Below are 20,138 nucleotides of genomic sequence, written 5' to 3'. Positions count from 1 at the left end.
GGATGGGTGACCAATTTCAAGTGGTGCTTTTCTGGACGCTTCCGTGCTTCGGACGGCACGTTAAGCCGTGGGTCCCGGTTGCTGCTTCGGCAGCAGTCGTTAAGCCTAGTCAGAGGCCTTCGGGCAGCTTGAAAACATCTGACAGTCGGGTTGCCCACTTACCCGACAACTCTCTCAGCACAAGCTTGCTTGTGTTGGGGTCCACCAACCCGCACTTGGCCAGCGTGGTGGACTAGGCCTAAACCCTTCCTTCATTGGAAGGAGACCCGTGCCCCAGCAGGGGGGACGTAATGGGTCGTGATGAGGTAAACTAACATTAGGCACATTAACATAAAATGATAGTTTATTCAGAATACAGTCTCATCCTTCAATTTCATCAAACTCGTTGGAGTTCAAACTCCATTCATCCAGAGCTTCAATTTCGAAATCCGACCCGCATTCCAAATCCAAATTTGCTTCGATTTCCTCAAATGTTCCTTTTTCAAAAATTTCCGACGACGCCGAACAACTTTCGTCTAAATACTCTTCGTCTAATCGTTCTTCTAGCATGCCAGTGTCTTCCGATTCTTTTGTAGTAACTAACTCGCCCGGGTGCCCAGTAAACTCTCCCTTCTTTATGTGCATTTCAATATGGCGGCATAATGTGACTTTTTGAACGAAACTCTTTGAGCACAGCTTGCATTTGAAACTGAAAATTACATTAAATGATGAAATATCGACATAATAAGGAATACTTCAGTGCTGCAATCGAGTAAAGTTTTACCCAGCTTCAAGCCAAAACGGGACATAGCACAGATCAACCAAAATTACGGTTTATAATGAACTAGCTGCTCCCGCGAGCTTCGCTTCGCCTTAAAAAGATTTCCCGTGGGAATTCCAGGATAAAAAGTAGCCTATGTTCTTTCTCAGAGTCTATAGACCATATCTGTACCAAATTTCATTCAAATCGGTTCAGTAGTTTTGGCGTGAAAGAGTAACAGACAGACACAGTTACTTTCGCATTTATAACATTAGTAAGGATTTCTATGATTTTCCAAAAAAAAACATAATTATAAATTAACAACACAAAGGTGTCGCAAAAATTACCTTCGCTCATTAAAGTGACTTTTGCAATGCAAAACCAAAGTTTGTCGTCTCCAAAATGTCTTATCGCACGTATCACACCTATGCTTCTTCTCGCCTTCTCCGTGTATGTTGGCCAAATGTGCGCGCACTCCACTCTGCGTGGAGCGAAAATCACACACTGGACACCTGTACTCTTGTCTATGGTGCTTAGCCGTGATATGTCTATGGCGTTCCTCTGTAAAAAAAATCTTTTACTAAGGTTTTACTTCACTAAGGGCTGATTTTTCAATAGTCAGATAAGTGTTATCTGAGGAATAAAATTGTAGCTGTCACTGTCTAATACAAACATTCAGTCACGACAGCATCAGAATTATTCCTCAGATAACCTGACTATTGAAAAATCAGCCCTAAAACACAAGATTTGGATCTTAATACATTGGTATAGAGTAAAACAATATGGTAGCCAAAAGGATGAATATTCGTAAGTAACAAATGTTTTCTGACAGATTTCACATGGAGGACAATCTTACTGAGATTTAAAACGGCAGTATCTCGTTGTATTAAGCGTACCGAGTGCATGACAAATGACAACTCTCGTTCGTTCTACTTTCTTAGTTATCACCCAGAATAAAACAAAAAAGTATTTTATCTTTTGAATTATTAAAACAAGCTGTTCCCGCGAGCTTCGCTTCGCCTTAAAAAGTTTTCCCGTGGGAATTCCGGGATAAAAGTAGCCTATGTTCTTTCTCAGGGTGGTCTAGTCTAGACCATTTATGTATACCAAATTTCATTCAAATCCGTTCAGTAGTTTTAGCGTGAAAGAGTAACAGACAGACACAGTTACTTTCGCATTTATAATATTAGTTAGGATTAGGATTTACTTACCGCTATGTCGGAACGCCATGTCGCAGTATTCACATTTGTATAGTTTTTCCGTCACGCCGTGTTCTAACTCCAAATGTTTGACTCTTTTAGCAATAGTAGCAAATCTTATATTGCACATGTTGCACTTGTATAAAGGATCTTTTTTGTGTCTTCTCTTGTGACTCATTAGGGAGTTATAAGCGCTGTACTCCTGAAAGTTAAGGTAAATAGTTACTGTGCTACCACAAAAATGTTTGACAGCGCTAAACACCTGTTAAAATGTTGTTGTTGTCTTAAGTTTATGTGGTAATATTTTTTTACTGTAAGCAACAATCTAAACAAACACTTCACGAATTTACAAAAGTTTTTAAACAAAACTGGTTCATAATCAGACCCTTTCGGCTTATTATATATTTTTTGCAACATTCTGTATTTCTCTTTTTTAACTGCGGACCAAATGAGGGTACAGCAGCCTACGGGTAGCAACGTCACTGTATTCCTATCAAATTACTAAATTATGAAAATACCTTGTGACAAACATTGCACTCGAATGGTCCAGTCAAATGAACGCGCTCGTGTTTTGTCAAACTCTGCGAATTCATAAAACTTTTTAAGCAAACAGTGCACTTGAAGTTCGGGAAGTGACTATTGTAGTGCCGCTTCAATATCAAATTGTTGGGGAACTCCAAGTTACATTCTCTGCAGATTCGGTCTTGCGCTCCTATTTTGTATGGCATTTTTGTTTTGGGGAATTTGCGCGGTCGTCCCACTTTCCTTTTTTGGTTTGGCGCCGGTTTTTCCTCTGTAATAGGGAATCAAAACAATATTAACCTCCTGACTATTAGTAGAAATGTCAGACGCAGGAATTTTCATTCACTTTACAGCGCCACAAACTTATCTGTTCCGGTGACAGCTCACATAAATGTCTAATATTTCTTAATTCTATAAGATTTTAAGTTTGCTCGTATTGTTAATTCGCTCTTGCTGTGTTAATAAACCCATCTAATCTTTAACAATATAATATTCATTAGTAAGTAATGAGATATGGATCAATTTAGTTCGCTCTCACCGGAACAGATAAGTTTGTCGCACTGTATGTCCTACATTTAGCCATTATGGTCAGTCACTAACGTCATCATATCTACAGATGTTTAAAAGCGAAAGTTGTGCGTGTTTTTTACTCTTTCACGTGATTTAGATGAACTCACTAAAGTAATACTTTACGATTCTAATCTACATATACAAGCATTTTTTTCTCGGAATTCGTAAATAATCTAAACAATACTCTCATAGCAATATGTTCGCTGTTTATTTGAGGGTAAGTCCCTATTGGTCTGTTGCGTCGCATCGTATCGTCCCAAAGGAATGGCCGTACAACTATATAGCAGCGACGACGTTACAACAATGCAACGCACCAATGGGGCCTCACCCTAAATCATCAGTAACTATTTATATTCTGTATATAATTATGAAACTCTGTAAGTATTATAGTAAGTAGACAGACCTATATGCTCAACTGCACCCTTTTTATCATCATCATCATCATCATCAGCACCTGACGTCAGATCATCACTATCAATGGCCTCAATCTTCACGTGGATCTTAAGCTTGGTTGCATCGTCTGATTTTTGTGTCAACTTGCTGTCTAGAAAATTAGATAAGGTCTGTTTTTTATCTTAGGTACTTACTAAATTGACAGATTCTGAACGGTTCATCAACCGTCGATGGTCCCGCCAATAGAACGATACGTGACTTAATCGTGGGTCAATAGACTTTGATGAGTCGTTCAGAATAAGTCAATTTAGCTCCAATTTCACAATAGTTGGTTAAATCGTAACCAGGAAAAGGTTGATCAATTATTATATGTCATCTCAATATTAAATTCTTGATACATGTGTCAAAAGTCAAGCAACAATCCCCGGTTATGCTCTAAACCACTATGGAGAAATTGCCACTTGATTGATTGATTGATTAGTATCTGAGATTAAAAAACCGACTTTACAGTGTTTTCATAAGTTCCAAATCCCCACTGCAGGGGGCGCCACTCACCATTCACGGAGGTCAATAAGGACACAGTATTTAGAATTTGTTGCTTGAAGAATACAACTTCGGTAACTTTGTCAGCGCATGTCCTACAGATCGAGGAGTGGCCGTCAGCTGCTGACAACTGAAAAATATAAGTATTAGGGTCAATTCAGACGTACCACAACCACACCACAGCCACAACCACGCCGTGTGGTCGGGCGTATATTTTGTATTGAAAATGAATAATCCAATTCACACGTGCCACATTTTGCCGTTGTCATCGACCACCTGTGTAATACGACCACATCGCAACCACATCGCGTCGGCAACGCCGCAACGCGGCGGCGGCACCGCGGCCACGTCCTCTCCCTATTAAATGCATACAACCACGTGGTTACCACATCGCAACGACAGCGACAACACAACCACATCGACATTTTGTCGCTGCCACAACGCAACTGCAAAAAGCCGCTGTCACACTATTCACACGTAACCACATCTTGACCACATTATGTCGCTGCGACGTGGTGTGGTTGTGGTACGTGTGAATTGACGCTTAGATAAATATATACTTAACCATACTTTGTAAAATCTTGTCATATACGTAACTCTTGTCTATATTTTACAAAGTACTTACTTGTGTATACCAGTGTATACTGATGACTTTTATATATGAGGTTTTTTAAAAAATACTATTGTTGCCATCCATTTCAGATTTAGAAACATTAGATTTTTAGTAGGTAGGCATGTTATGGCAATCATAGTTGTTTCGTCTCAAATTCACATCATTGGCTAAACACTGGCATTTCATAAACAATTTAAATTAAAAGAAAAAAACAAAATTACCTGAATATTCAAACCGGACTGTATCATTGAAGCATAGTCATGGTACTCAGAGTTGTAGTCATTGTTCTGAGCAAATAATTCCTCCAAATTTTCCGTTGCCATACAGCAGATACAAATGATGCCTTCATATGGTTTTTTATCCTGAATATAATAATTAATGAAGTATATTTTAAAAGTGCTTGATATAACATAATCTATGCTTTAGGCTATGTAGTGTTTGCTACCAACTGAATAAAGCCAGAGGTTGAAAACCTCTTAAATGAAATTTACTGCACTGAAATCATCCTATTTCCTAATGACTTCAACTAACCAACCTCAGTATCAGAATAGTGCTCCATAGTCAGCTGTTCTTCTGAGGGCCGAAGGCTGGGGCTGGGTGTGTTTGGGCTGGACTTTTCCACCTAAAACATAATTTAAAAAATCATTTGTAAACCTGATATTAGTATCTTCTTGCACGTTAAACAGAGTCATTATATTATATACTTTCTGCTCCTGAACCTCCTGCAGGTTGACTGGTAGAGAATGCTCTTTAGCATTAAGTCCACCTGATTGTACATCTACTTTTGTAAATTGTGCAATAAAACTATAAATAAATTTTTTTTTCTTTTAAAGAGTTTGGTCTTATCTAACTTTTAGAAGGAATAATTTTGTTAAAATAATGACTGTCAACTTTAAACTAGTAGCAAACAGAGCTAGGTAGCAACACAAAACACCTAAGTGGGGCTAGACAATCAGTAGCAACCAATGTGACTTCCTGCAGTACCGCCTCTTAGACCATAGAGTATTTGCTCTCATATCCCTTGAGTCCTTCCCCCTGAACTCAGGAAGACTCCAGGCCTACCAGAATGCCATCAAAGTTCCTTTTTTTAGGTCTGAAAAAAATTGCTAGCATTCACAATACTGACATGCAAGAATAACAGCATATAAGTTTGAAAATCAACAGATGTATCTCACCTTAATATCACAGTTGCTTTGATTAGGCACGGCATGTCTCACTAGTTTGGTCTTATCATAGAACATTGAACTTTCAAAGTGTTTCGAACAGAGCATCTTGTGTTGAGAATATAACTGGTTCTGAAGTTCTGTGGAGGCCCAGTTCCTGTCTGGAGCATAGAACTTGGCCCAAAGCTCGCAACTGCAGAGTTTGTTAATGTTTAAATAGGCCTGTGTAATACTAATAAGTAAAAAGTTATAAAATATGGACACAACAGCCATAACCTCAAAGTTTTCTTTCAGGATTATTTATAAATGTTTTATTTCAAAGTTTCAAGATTAACAAGCAATGTCTTTAGGAAAAATGGGATTTAGAGGTAATTATGATAAGTAGTAAAAGTATGAATTTATTTACCGTAGTGCATTTTTTAAGCCGGGTTTAGGAAACCGATAGAGAGTGACTCCGTCTTCAACTGTAGAGGCACATTTACAACACTGTCCCTTGGAAACTTTCATTGCCACTATCCTTTATTATTTGATTAACATAAGTATTAGGGTTTTCTACTTAAGCAAACCGAATTTAAAATGTTTGCTTTGATTTTTTGTTTACGTTTTCAACCAGAGTACTTGACAGTTGCGTAAAGCCGCGTACACACCGGGCCAACGAACGTTTATCGTTGGGCCTTCGTTTCTGCAATCTGCCCTGTATTATGTATGTTAATATCCATCATTGGGATAACCGTTGGCGTTCGTTGGGCGTTCGTTGGCCCGGTGTGTACGCAGCTTAAGTTGCGTTGAAAAAACCTGGGTCGAGCTTGCTTTTTACTCTCGCAAAAAATACATAGCTACGCAACACTGCCACTGCTGTGAAGATCTGTGTGTTGCTGTTGCACTATTTGACATTGACATTGTTATCAAAACATTAACCTCAATTTTTTTATTTTCTATTTACAGTATTTACACAAATGCAATATCGTTCGATCCTAATTAACCCGTAATAACAGCAATTAAATAACATCACTCACTGTTTGCACAAGGTCAACAATTTGATTATTCATGCTCATTCTAAATACATTGACTATACTCCTTCAGATAATCGTGGTAGGGTTTGTGTCTATTCTGTCGATGAATATAGTGAGACAGTTTACTGGTGTCGCTCGTAAAATGGCTGTATTGGCGCCTGCTATATTCGTGAACCACGGAGGGGGCCCGATGCCCTTACTGGGGGACGAGGTACACGCAGGACTCACGAAATTCTTGCGAGACGACGTTCAAAAACACATCAATCTAAAAGAGTGGAAGGCTATTATCCTGGTCACAGCGCACTGGGAGGAGTCGCAAGTAACGATTTCGTCGGGTAAACACCACGATCTATACTTCGACTACTACGGTTTCCCGCCAGAATCCTACAAATACAAGTATGACGCCCCGGGTGACCCTGAGACTGCTCAGAGAGTGCACAATGCATTGAAAGACGCGGGAATCAAGTCGAAACTCGACTCTCAACGAGGTTGGGACCATGGAGTCTTCGTTCCCATGATGCTGATCAACCCTGAAGCTAACATACCAATCATTCAAATATCAGTTCTTGAAAATCAGGATCCGAAACAACATTACGAGATTGGGAAAGTGTTGCAACAGTTTCGGAAAGAGGGCATTGCTATTCTGGGATCCGGGATGTCCTACCACAACATGAGAGAGTTCCGATACGGCAGATACAAGGATGCTGCAGTGAATAAGGAGTTTGATGATTATTTAACAAAAGTCTGCACGGCGGAAAATGAGTCTGAGAGAAAAGCGGGTTTGTTAGCTTGGAGGGATCAGCCAGGGGCTTCAGAAGCTCATCCTCCTCATGCAGCCGAGCACTTCATGCCGTTAGTAGTGATTGCCGGGGCTGGGGGCTCCAAGCCCGCTGAGAGGATATTCAACTGGGATATGAGTGGGGCATTTCGACTAAGCTCTTATATTTGGAACGGGGAATGAATGGTATTTGAATGTAGGAGTTAATGGAGCTGTTAATAATTTTCTAATGTGTCTTAATTGTTATTTAATTGTGTAAATGAATTAGGTAACTTAGTAATTACCTACAACACAACTTAGATATTAATAATGCCAATGCTATGTAGTAAAATAAACATGATAAAATGTATTCTTATGCCTTCAATAATAAATTAATATGAAATTGTATTTTTGTACTTATATTTAGGTACCTATTGTGATGCAGTGCAATAAATGTACAAATAATGATTAATAAATTAAATTAAATCTCTTATATTTTATTTAGGAGGGTGGAGGGACCAAATATTATAACTTCTAGTATACCTACCAATACAATAAAATCGTGTTGCACTATTTATATTGAACTAGTTTTATTAACATTAAATAAATTGGTTAAGTATTTATTTCTATTGATCAACTAAAGTGTTGTGGTTTTGGTGTTGCTTGGTTTGAAAGACTTGTGCACTTCTGCTATGTAGGTAGCGTGGTAGTGAGGGTATAAGGTACATATACGCCGGTGGTCTGGAAAGTTTCAGACCTACACAGATACAAGATTTTATTTCTTGATTTTTTTTTTTTATTTTTCCACATAGTCTCCTTGTAACTCTACACACTTCTCCAAGCAATGCTCCCATTCCCATCTCTTTAATCCGTCCAAATAGTTAGTACTCATTCATCACTTCACTTCATTCGAACACGTCGTTGGCGCGGCACCCAACGCTCGGACAGCTTTCTCATGCCTAAATCTTGATTTAATATGTGACAAACACGTTCTTTGGATATTTTCAATGCCTCTGCTATCTCTCTCACTTTAATTCGGCGGTCGTCTAACACCATTTGCTGAACTTTAGCGATGTTATCGTCAGTAGTTACAGTTTTTGGACGTCCCGAACGTTCATCATCTCCGAAGCTCTTACGGCCACGTTTAAATTCGGCTGCCCAAAATTTTACTGTGGTTAATGACGGTGAAGAGTCCCCGTACACAGAATCTAACTCATCTTTGATTTGCGTAGGGGTATTCCCTTTCAAAAACAAATACTTTATGACAGCTCGATACTCAATTTTTTCCATTTTTACAAAAATACTCACATCATCGACTCACTCAAACGACTGTGAAATAAAAATAAAAACCGCGCGTCAAAAATGGCTGAAAGTTTGAAGTGTTGCTGTCAAAAGATGCACAATTACATTCCCTGTATGATTCCCTGACTTTAATTGATGTGTGTCGGAAACTTTTCGGACGACCCACGTAGGTACATAAAGTTTTATTTTTATTTAAAAAGTATGAATGTATAATAAATGCGATATGATGATAATATTTCATAAATTATTAATTGCACAAGGGACCATTTTTGTATGATACTATGATTATTAAGAAATATTATAAATAACTAAATGAACAATAAACAATAAAAAATCATTTAAATTTTAAAGGTGTTAAAAAAACGGCGATACGGGTCGCCACCTCAGTATGGGTACAGTCGAGTCGCGGCAATCTGAATCCGACACGACAGTCCGTTAACCTCGGAACAAAGACTAGGAAATAGTATCGATAAAAAAATCATTATAGTTTTACTTTTAAATCGATCGAATTAATTAAGTACCCTTGTTTATGTTTGTTTGGTAAGCACAACACTAGCCGGGCAATCAATATTTTTGAGGTTAGAATTTATGAAAATTACAATTTCTGTTTTTCATACAATTTAATGTTAATGAATTAATTTCTGAAAGTGATTCATTATCTGAATAGAAATTAAAATCTAGGACAGGATTTCAAATTGTGACTCATGATGTCAGACGTCGAGGAGCCTCCGTCAAAGATTACGAAGATTGAAGTAAGTTTTTACGCTCAGCGTTTTGCTTTGTGATAGCGAAGTAAACAAGTAAATATACGAATAATATTGCGCTTTCACTAACAATACATCAGTATAAATGAATATTCGCAACTTCAACCTGCTCCAGAATGCAAATCCAAACTGCAAATTCCATATTTTAATACTTACAAGAACTTTAAATTTTTTTCTTCCATTTAGCTGGAAACGAGCCAGCCACATGATGAGTCGCTGGAAACCGCTGAGCACGGCCAGGAGGAGTGGCTCAGTGAAGAGGTGCTCACTGACGAGGACTACAACCAGACCTTGGTTCGTATTTATTTATCCTAGTAACCAACCTCTGGTTTACTTCTACAGTAGGCAAATTAACAATGATTAAGCTGTTACTAGGTATTGAATTTATTTGATATTAGTACATAAAATATGTTGCTTTAAACATAGAAAGATGTTCTTGCATCTTGGATGCTACCAAAACATTACACTTCCTACAGAATTAGATACCAATATACATGTATATTTAAACTTTTACACAATTTGTTAAATGCACAGTATTACATATTTATTACTTACTTATTGGATGAGTCTTAACATACAACTACAACAGTCTAGTACATATCATACATATTAATATCTTTCTATGTCCAACAGAAGACAATAATTTTTGCCTTATGAAATTTATTGTCAAATATACATATAAAACCTACCTACCTTCAACATTTCAGGAACAAGATGTCTCCCAAGAGGGCAACACCAGCCAGGACGACTCTCAGTTCAGCATGGCAGAGAACTCCCTAGACACTGCGGACCAGATCAACAAACTCGAGGAGCACCTTGACGAATACCAAGAAGAGGATCGGCTGACCGAAGAGGACCAAACAGTTATGGAAGAAGAAAGATTGGTTGAGGAAGACCAAACAGTTATGGAAGAGGAAAGATTGGTTGAGGAAGACCAGACAGTTATGGAAGAGGAAAGACTGATTGAGGAAGACCAAACAGTTATGGAAGAAGAAAGATTAATTGAAGAGGACCAAACAGTTACGGAAGAAGAACATACAGTTACGGACAAGGATCAGTCAGTTACGGACAAGGATCAGACAGAAGAACATGTAGATAATGTTAAACAAGAAGTTACGGAGGCAGATGTGGAAGAACAGTTGAATAGTCTGGAAAATGTTGAGAGAAAGGATAAAGAAGACAAAAAACCTGGTGAGCCTTTGACAGCAGACCTGGGTACGTTTTTGGTTTCGCTTTTTAGTTTTAATACAAGAAGAGGATTGAGTTAGGTTGTCATGATCAGATAAGATTTTTGGTGGTAAAATTTTTATTGGCTGGTAGTTTTTAGTGGTAGACTCGTGGTAGCTTATATGTGCATAGATACTTTTTATACATAATATATACTGATTAAATTGAGTAAAGAAAGTACTTAGTATTTAAGAGAATATTTAGATTTGTTTTGAGAAAAAAAATGTGCGATATTGTGCATGATGAAATTTTATTATTATCAGTAGAAGATATCATATAGTATAGAATTTAGTATAAAATTATAATAATACGTAAAATACAATCAAAGCATGCCCAAACGTAATGTATATTAGTATACTTAAAAAATTCTTATATTTTGTATGCATTGCATTGCATGGTATTCACATAGTAAAATTAATTATTGCTCCAAATTACTTTAGCATTTATACATAAAATACAGGGTGTTCAAAATAGGACATTGTAAGAAGCAAACATATGAATTTACCACAACAGTCCACCCATTACACACAATGTCTTTTTTCGAACACCTGTATAAACGGACATGTGTACGAACACCCTGTATAACGTCACAACACTTGCAGGCATGTTCCTGGTCCGCAAGAGCGACGGTCAAGTGGACGTCATGACTGAACGGAAGGACAGCAGTGAGTTTGAACCCTCGGAGAAGCATTCTGATGAGGAGGATGATGGGAATAACACGGATGAGCTGCTGGTGAGTGCTGACACCCTGAAGACCTAGCATGGGGTGTAAGACGTGCACGCCAAGACGTGACAAAAGTTTTGCGTCGCACTTACTCATATAGCGTGGCTTCAAGAGCGACTGCACAGAAAACTTTTGTCACGTCTTGACTTGCGCATGTTGCGCCCCGTGCTAGGCCTTCAGCACGGCTAGTATGGCCATAATAAGACAACATGTGAAGTGACTGATTAAATTGAGTCACTTTTTGATATCAGTCTTAAATGTTAGCATAGGGTGTACATGGGACTCATTTTATTTGTGTGATTGGATATAAGCCACAGTGACACTGAAACTTTTCTGCTCTGTGGAAATATGTATTTCATTCGTTCTTTTTTTAGAAAATCCCTCATTTGTGGCTCTTGTTTGTATTGTCTATGGTTTTTTGACAATTTAAATGTCACCAAACGTCAAATTTGAAGAAAATTTTCGCTGTTTGGTGCGTTCGAGTGAAATATTTTGGTAATATTACCATTGCATTTTTGCATTGCGCTACCCCATGGACTCATATTGGCTCATTAACTACTTTCTTGAGTTTCTTGGACATCGTCACATGAAATAATATACGACCGAGCTTACTCCCAACCAAGCACGATCAGATTCCTTGGGAGTTCTTCGGCAGACGATTTCTATGCACCGGCTCCATGAGACGAAGAACAAAACAGCATGCCACCTGACTGATGACCCACCCACCGTTTACCCGGCCCCAGGAGTTAGAAGGCCTTGAGACAAAAGCTCGGGCAGGATCCTGACGGGCGCAACAGAATATCATCTACGATGCTTGTCCCACGGCCTGACTGAATAATATTTGTATAATCAATGGAAGGAAAAAACAGTAGGTAAGTGCCAGTACCAGTCACATGTTATTATAATTGGGCACATGCACACAAAACAACTCAAAAAACTTTTTTCACTTGGCAGTACTTGGTCAACTAGGCCATTCATTGGAAGGAAACCCGTACCCCAGCAGTGAGGACGTGATGGGCTATGATGATGAAGATGACAATAGGAGTCATAATCTTAGTTCATAAGTATAACTAAAATCTAATGAAACATTTTTGTTTGTTACAGAACATTGAAATTGGCTCGTAGGCAAGACGGAAGATGGTCAAAACCGGTCAGAAAATGATGGCCTAGACATGGTTGGAGAGCTCTTGTTGGCAGTAACGACCTGAAGATGGTCAGATGACATCAGCAACCTTGTGGTGATACAATGAACCGGAGCGGCACCGAACTGAAAAAGTTGAAAAACTTGGCATACATACTATGAGACCTATTTGATGACTGATATAAGCCAAGTTCAGACAAATTATTGTGATAGTTGATAACTAAGAATACCTAATATGCTTTTATAGTGTGTGAAATAGTATACTTTTTATAATTTATTAATTAAAAGTTTAATAAATGTTTTACTTACCTAAAGAAAATATTATATTTTTATAACCATTTAATTTAGTTGTACATGCTAGCATATCCACTTATTTTTTTATAGTTAGTGTGTTGTTGATAAATAATAAAGCCTAGCTAGGGTTTGTCGCTGTGGAGAAAGGATTAGCATCAGTCGCTGACTGCCCGGTGTGCCAGACTTATTAAATTAAATTATATTATGATTTACATTTCTTGAACTCCACATTTAACATTCAAACTATTCAATTAGCCACTTTATTTTAGTTAGTGTGTTGTTGATAAATAATAAAGCCTGACTAGGGTTTGTCGCTGTGGTGAAAGAACAACCAGTCATCATAGCATCAGCTGACTGCCCGGTGTGCCGGACCTATTCAATGTATATGATTTACATTTCGTGAACTCCACATTTAGCATTCAAACTATTCAATTAGCCACTTCATTACCTACATACTTTGGCGTGAATAGGCAAACTTAAAGTATATGGGAGACAACTGAAAATCAGTGGTTTGTTCCTAAGGGCAAACATATGCACTGAGTTGCTTCCAAACAAACTAATGCCTATCTATCTAACTTTTTAGCACATGTGAGCGACAGGATTTGAATCCACATTTCTTCCGTGAGGGGCGGGCGCTTACCCGTCTGAGCTAACACCGCTACATATAAGTAATATACTATGTATAATTTTAGTCAAATAAAAAAGAGGATGTGTGTTTTGACAAATGTTGTTTTTAAAGCATTTTCAACGGGTTATTAGAGTCCCGGATCATCCTCCCTATAAGTATTATAGTAATTTTCCTTTCCTGCATCTCTTCTTGTAGAGCAAGGATGAAATTAACAAAAACTAAACAAATAATTATTTGTGTCACATGTTATCACCACCTTCGAACTTGAGTGATATAATGCTACCTAAACAAATGTCAAACTGAGACATGTGTGGATAAATTGGTACACCCATGTTAGGAAATAAGACAAATCTTCCAATCTCGCTGTCAAAATTGTAACTCACATCTTGTAGTGATTATTTCGTGTTGGCCATGTTAGCGTTTGTGAGGACAACTGGTATCACACAATTTGTTGCAACTAGCTGTCATTTATATCTTGTCACCGCCATACTGTGCTACGCGTGCTGGTGTGGTCCGATATAGCCAACTTTGCTACAGAAACAAGCGCCAACACCAAAAAAGTTTATTAGGGCAATTGTAATATTTTACACTGTAATTTTTTATCCTGCCTACTATTCTTCTTCATTCATTTAGCTACATAGGTACGTTTGCAAAAGCGATTGACACACGCACCGCCTCACATCGCCGTATATTCCGCGCGGTGACGCTAAGGTAAGGCATAAACTGTCATGTTTGCGTACTATGATAATCCGCCCTCCGCCGCGGTGCGCGGTGAAGTGTGTGAATCGCCTTATGGGTCCGCGAGACGATCAAGTCGACTTGACAAGTCTACGTGCTTGACGGTTTCACTTGACGGTACCTTTAAAGTCGCGTCAAGTGCTTCGTCAAGTGAAATCGTCAAGCACGTAGACTTGTCAAGTCGACTTGATCGTCTCGCGGACCCATTAGTCAGTATTTAATAATATATGCCCCATGTTTGTTAACAGCGAATGCTGGGCGAAGACAACAACAAAGCGAAGAAGGCGCAACTGTCCAAGAACGGCAAGAAACAGCTGACTGTCAAGAAGGAAGATGCCGACTCGTCTGATTCAGATTTTGAGGTTAGTTCAGTTTTGTCTAACCACTGCTGGAAAGGAGAGCTGTTGTAGGTTTGAACTGTGTTGTATCAATCGGTTTGGTTTCAACAAATCCCTGGAATGTATCTTTTTGTGATTTTAAATATAAATAAGTATATGATGACTTCATCCAGTTATTCAAATCGGTTCCTCTTCTTTGTTTTATTTAGATTATTTACACTGTCTGATAGAATACGAATCTACACGGAACTACAGACCTAGCACAGCGCGCAAGACGTGCACAATAAGTCGTGGCAAAGGACTAAAGTCTGTTTTTAATCTCAGATACAAAATTCAATCATCAACAGAACGAATGTAATCAATAGAACGATACGTCACTTATTCGCGGGCAAAATAAAAACCAGACTTTAAATAATTAAATGATAATATTGTTATTGTTTCCAGGGAGCCCTGGTGACGACTACCATGAAGGTGGCCAAGAGAGTGCTGATGAACAAGAAGCCGGCGAGGAAAGCTGAACCGGAAGACATGAGTGACTCCGAACAGGTAACCTTGAGGTAGACTAGGGTTAGTCACCGTGGTGAAAGGATTGGTCAGATCAGATTAGCATCAGTTTGACTGCCCAGGACTTCTCCAACGACACAACACGGCGTTTTTAGGTGCTGAGAGTCCTTATTTCTGACAAAATAATATCATCAATTCTTCTTCTTCTTATCGTGTCGACGACAAACCAACAAAGTCGCTAAATAATACATGCCCAGAACTGGGCCACTGATACTGCACCGCTGGTAGCGGTCATGAGCTCTTCCCGCGTACAGGTGTAGGGACACGCGGGGCATGAAGTGAGGTGCACCATAGTTTGTGGCGCTTCACATGCAGTTCAGATTTTGTGCATCCGTGAATCCCCACCTAGCCATATTGTCCTTACTACGACCGACCTGTGTTCGAAGTCGGTTTAAAGACTTCCAGGTCTCCCAAGGCAATTTATGTCCAGGTGGGAGGTTCTCTGACGGCTGCACAAATGGGGTTGGAAGGGACAATCAATTCTGAACCGATGATGTGACACATTTCTTACATCTCATCACATTTCTTACATCTCAGCCCTGTTAATGGCTTACTACTAAACATAATGTATGCGTCTCCCCTCATCATCTCATACATCTAAGGTCATCTGTCCAGCTGGCACCAGGATGCTCAAATTTTTTATGATTTCTTACATAAATTTTGTCTTACAGTCTGAAGAGGAAAACCGGGCGATGGCGGACGCAATATCCTCGAGACACTACCAAGTCAAGAAGAAACTGAACGTGGCTTCGAAAAGCACAGCCAAAAGTTCGATAACTAGTCGAAACATGTCCAGGACTAAACCCAAGACCGGGCTAGTGTCTGCGCAGAAAACTACATCGAATTCAGTGAAAAATTCGGTTAAAAGTGTTGCAAATGGTTCTAGTGTTAAAAAGACAACTAAAGTTCCAGAGTTAAGTCCTAAGATTAGTGAGAGAGCTAAGAGTTTGTTGCAGAAGATGAATTCGTCCATTATTAATAATGGTGAGTGTAGATTAGTAATCATGTATTTACTTCCGCGATATTTTAAAACAAACTAGATGGAGTGCCAGTGCAAAAGAAACATCTCGACAAATAACATTCCTCTTATTTTGAATTTATTCGTTAAGATTTGTGACAAGGTACAATGGTTTTCATTTCATTGAAATTAAAACGATTTCATAGTGTAAACAATTTTGTTTCTGCTGACAGTTTTTTGCTTTGTTTCTGTAATAGATACAACATCTTGTTCTATCCTTAATCTAAGCCAAGCCATTCAGTCCTATCCTACTTACTAATATTATAAAGGTGAAAGTATGTTTGTTACTTCTTCACGTCACAATGGCTGAACCGATTTTAATGAAATTTGGTATGGAGTTAGCTGACACCCTGGATTAACACAGTTTGTAAGTGTGTGTATGTTTGTTACTTCTTCACGTCAAAACGGCTGAACCGATTTTAACGAAATTTGGTATCGAGTTAGCTGACACCCTGGATTAACACATCTATAGGCTACTTTTTATCCCGGAATACCCACGGGATTTTTTTTAAGGCGAAACGAAGTTCGCGTGCACAGCTATAGAGCTTCCACTATGTTATTGTATTTTAGACGTTTCCTTATATCTATTAAGTAAAGTTGGTTTTCCTTTGCAGCCATCAAATATGTATGGGATTTCGACTGTCAAAAAACCAATAATATAATGGACGGAGTATAGTAATAACATAAACAATTTCCCCCAGCGCCCAAGCACCCAACGCCCACACCGCAGCGCTCCAGCTCGCGGCCCCACAAGGCTCCGGTGAAGCTGATCTCCGCGCCCTCCCCCCCTCTCAGGAAGAGCCAGGGGGGGCGGCGGGAGGGGGCCAAGATAAAGGAGGAGGTGGATTCTGATGAGGTTAGTGGTAACGGTGTTTTAGATGGAGATTACGTGAACGGATGGGGTTTAATGAATGAATGAAGATTGAAAGAATGAACGAGGATTGAATGAATAAATGAGAATTGAATTTATAGAGGTCTTGAATGAATAAATGAGGATCGAATTCATTCAGAATGAATCAGTTAAAATTTACGGTAGGGGTAAATATGAACAAGATTCTTGTTGATATTTACCGTACAAGCAGCCGACGCCGCGCTCCAGATCGCGGCCACACAAGGCACCGGTGAAGCTGATCTCCGCGCCCTCCCCTCCTCTCAGGAAGAGCCAGGGGGGGGGCGGAGAGAGGGGGCCAAGATTAAGGAGGAGGTTGATTCTGATGAGGTTAGTGATTGCAGCAAGATATAAGTAACCTGTGGTGGTCTAATGGAAAAAGATATGCTCTCTATCTCGAACCGTCAACTGACCTGCGGTGAATAGTGTTTTCTATGAAATATGGTATTGATCAAGTATTATTGGTAGCTACGAGTAGTTTCAAATAGTAGCACGGTAAGTGAAGCTAAATACACTTACGGGCAAAAGTTCCAGAAACATATGAAACTAAAATGGCAGATGGAACTTTTTCATTGCACGTGAGTGTATATGGCCAGCAGTGCTCCGGTGAAGCTGATCTCCGCCACCCTCCCCTCCCCTCAGGAAGAGCCAGGGGGGGCGGAGGGAGGGGGCCAAGATAAAGGAGGAGGTGGATTCTGATGAGGTGAGTGGCAACTGTGATTGGAGAATAGAGGTAAGGTGAGTTAGTGGGGATTTAATGAATGACTTAGGATTGAATGAATGAATGGATAATGATGGAATGAATGAATACTGTAAAACGGGTAAAAAGGACTGACAGGGGTAAATAATACCAAGAATCTACCTGCGTTGGGTTTAGGATGCTGCCATGGAAAAAACCCTGAATACTTTAGACTCATTTAAAAAACATCGTATACATTTCGTAAGTTATAAAAGTGGCTAAACTGTGGCAACACCGTCCTACAAGTTTAAAGTGTAAGACCTCCTTATTGTTTTTTCACTAACTTGAAAACTGTAAAAGTAACGTAACTCTGTCCCTTTCCCGCAAGCCTCTGGACTCCATCAGGATAAAGAAAGAGGCAGAACTAGAGGCGGCGGTGGACGACTTGTTCAGAGACGATGAGGTAACCCACTCTAGAGAGGAAACTGTTGGTAGAATGTGTAGTAGATGTATAGGTAGTGAAGAAATACTTTGGTAGAAAGTGTATAAGTATAGAAAGTTAGTGTAGCTTGTTTAAGCTGTCAGTTATAATTTGAGCTTGCATTTTTGTTGTAATATAATTTATGAAGTTATGTATTTTGTTATTTAGACATGTAAAAAGAAAATACACTTATATTGCATTGTAGGATTACATTATGTTTCATCATAGTTTATTGTTTTTTAAATTAAAGGTCCTATATTAGTAGTATTTTTACCAACTCTGACGCCTCTTGCGAAAATTATTATGATTCTTTTACCATAAAATATTATGCAGGTGACGTTTTGTTTTACCCGTATTAGACCTACAGTAACCGAAAGTGGGAGCAGTATCCAATACCGTATCTCCCTGAACATGCTTTCTAATCAGTCTTCATCCCCTCAGATGGAAGACTCAAAGGACTTCCTCTCCCTGATGAAGCCGGAACGCATGGAGGAAGATTCTCCTTCGGAAGAGGAGAGCGTGCCGAGCGACGCCAGCTTCTATGATGTGAGTTGTACTGGGGGCGTAGCATGGGAAGCACGATATGATGTGACAAAGCGTTTTCGCGAAAAAAATATAGATGATAGATGTATTTATTGGTCACCATAATAACAAAACAGACAAGAAAAATTCGTCTGTCTTCAGCAAATAGACTGTTTGGTTTTCACTCTTGTACTGTGTATGAATTCATAATCTCAAGAGGAAGTGGTGTGTTAATTCATTTAATCAATACATAATTACATTCGAGTCCTACGTAGAGGATACCGTAAAATGCGAAAATTTTGGGTGTTCCTCAAGGGAATATTCTGTTACCGCTACTATTCATAATTATACATCTATGAAATCTATTTATATGTATTGGTTTTGCAGGAGATGCCCTCCTCTGACTCCGAGGATGTAGAGGACTGGTTCGCGCTGGACGTGCGCGCCGAGCGGGCTGGTGACTACATACCTCTGCTGGGTACGTTATTGTATCAAAATTACCATTCAGAAACAGCAATTTTACTTCGTACTGACAAAACACGAACGAGCTGTAGTGCAATCGGCAGGTTTAATACAACGAGATAGAGTCGTCGCTGCGCTCCTAAACTTAAGTCTTCGTCATACACCGAGAGAGACCCGACTGACCACTGGCCTTTCATTACTTCTAAAAAGACGAATTGATGTTTAGCTCTGTCAAAAACTTTATGCATCTGTCAATTATACTGCTTTTGCTACCTACTCTTGTAATCTGGTTTAAATGTTACGGTAATAAACTAGCATCTGTACAAACAGTTGCGAAAATTTGATTAAGTAAATATTTCCTAAATGGAATTTCATTCCACAGGACACCGAGCCTTCGAACTTCTAGGTGAAGAGAAGAAGAGAGTGGTCAAGAAGCTGACAGACCTGCGCGAAAGTATAACCTCCCTTAACGAGCGGAGTAGGGACCAAATGAAAGAGATAGAGAATGCCAGGAAAGCACTAGCCGAGTTAGATGCCCTGCTTATACATACATGATAGGGTTTACTGGACTTTGAGACTTATTTTGTAGGTAGTACAGCCAGTTTTGCGCTGTTATTGCGATACTAAAGTGGAAGTTATGTGTCCCACGTCCCACCACAGATAAACTAAGTGTATTTTTAAGATTTTGTACACAATAACAAAACTGAATTGATTTTTAAATTTCTAAAATTCATTTTTTACGAAATTATTGAAATAACTAATTCACAATTTGGAACAGTAGTGATGGTTTTAGAAAACAAAATGGCGGCTTTTTTACAGCGCCACCTGTTGTTGTGTTCATGAACTAATTTGTTG

General features: G+C 39.0%; 4 protein-coding genes across 5 annotated transcripts; 3 read left to right on the top strand and 1 right to left on the bottom strand.

Annotated features, from left to right (window-relative positions):
- Window positions 1-325: 325 nt before the first annotated feature.
- LOC105393675 (zinc finger protein 37 homolog) lies at window positions 326-6,364 on the bottom strand. Its single transcript, XM_048629919.1, has 10 exons — window positions 6,149-6,364; window positions 5,755-5,935; window positions 5,115-5,201; window positions 4,801-4,941; window positions 3,979-4,096; window positions 3,434-3,574; window positions 2,457-2,731; window positions 1,951-2,140; window positions 1,087-1,300; window positions 326-688 (listed from the first exon to the last, which is right to left on the bottom strand). The coding sequence occupies exons 1-10, from the start codon at window positions 6,247-6,249 to the stop codon at window positions 361-363; spliced, it is 1,776 nt and encodes a 591-aa protein (XP_048485876.1). The 5' UTR covers window positions 6,250-6,364; the 3' UTR covers window positions 326-360.
- A 267-nt stretch (window positions 6,365-6,631) lies between these two features.
- On the top strand, window positions 6,632-8,089 carry LOC105393677 (dioxygenase tasH). Its single transcript, XM_011565472.3, has one exon. It carries the CDS (start codon window positions 6,790-6,792, stop codon window positions 7,714-7,716), a length of 927 nt encoding a protein of 308 aa, XP_011563774.3. The 5' UTR covers window positions 6,632-6,789; the 3' UTR covers window positions 7,717-8,089.
- Window positions 8,090-9,349: 1,260 nt separating this feature from the next.
- LOC105393678 (protein IWS1 homolog) lies at window positions 9,350-16,287 on the top strand. Of its 2 annotated transcripts, none has more exons than XM_048629918.1 (7): window positions 9,350-9,566; window positions 9,765-9,872; window positions 10,286-10,769; window positions 11,408-11,538; window positions 14,579-14,692; window positions 15,113-15,214; window positions 15,904-16,287. In XM_048629918.1, the coding sequence occupies exons 1-7, from the start codon at window positions 9,519-9,521 to the stop codon at window positions 16,270-16,272; spliced, it is 1,356 nt and encodes a 451-aa protein (XP_048485875.1). In that variant the 5' UTR covers window positions 9,350-9,518; the 3' UTR covers window positions 16,273-16,287. The 2 variants fall into 2 exon arrangements, with proteins under 2 accessions (XP_048485875.1, XP_048485874.1); XM_048629917.1 differs by having other exon boundaries at window positions 9,351-9,566; window positions 10,286-10,793.
- Window positions 16,288-16,358: 71 nt separating this feature from the next.
- On the top strand, window positions 16,359-19,838 carry LOC125490477. Its single transcript, XM_048629757.1, has 6 exons — window positions 16,359-16,422; window positions 16,952-17,106; window positions 18,207-18,281; window positions 18,741-18,845; window positions 19,209-19,299; window positions 19,666-19,838. Exons 1-6 carry the CDS (start codon window positions 16,359-16,361, stop codon window positions 19,836-19,838), a joined length of 663 nt encoding a protein of 220 aa, XP_048485714.1.
- The last annotated feature ends 300 nt before the right edge of the window (window positions 19,839-20,138 follow it).

This window comes from Plutella xylostella, chromosome 24 (assembly GCF_932276165.1).
Source record: "Plutella xylostella chromosome 24, ilPluXylo3.1, whole genome shotgun sequence".
In the NCBI taxonomy this organism is placed as follows: Eukaryota; Metazoa; Arthropoda; class Insecta; order Lepidoptera; family Plutellidae; genus Plutella; species Plutella xylostella.
This window is presented reverse-complemented; position numbering and strand designations above follow the sequence as displayed.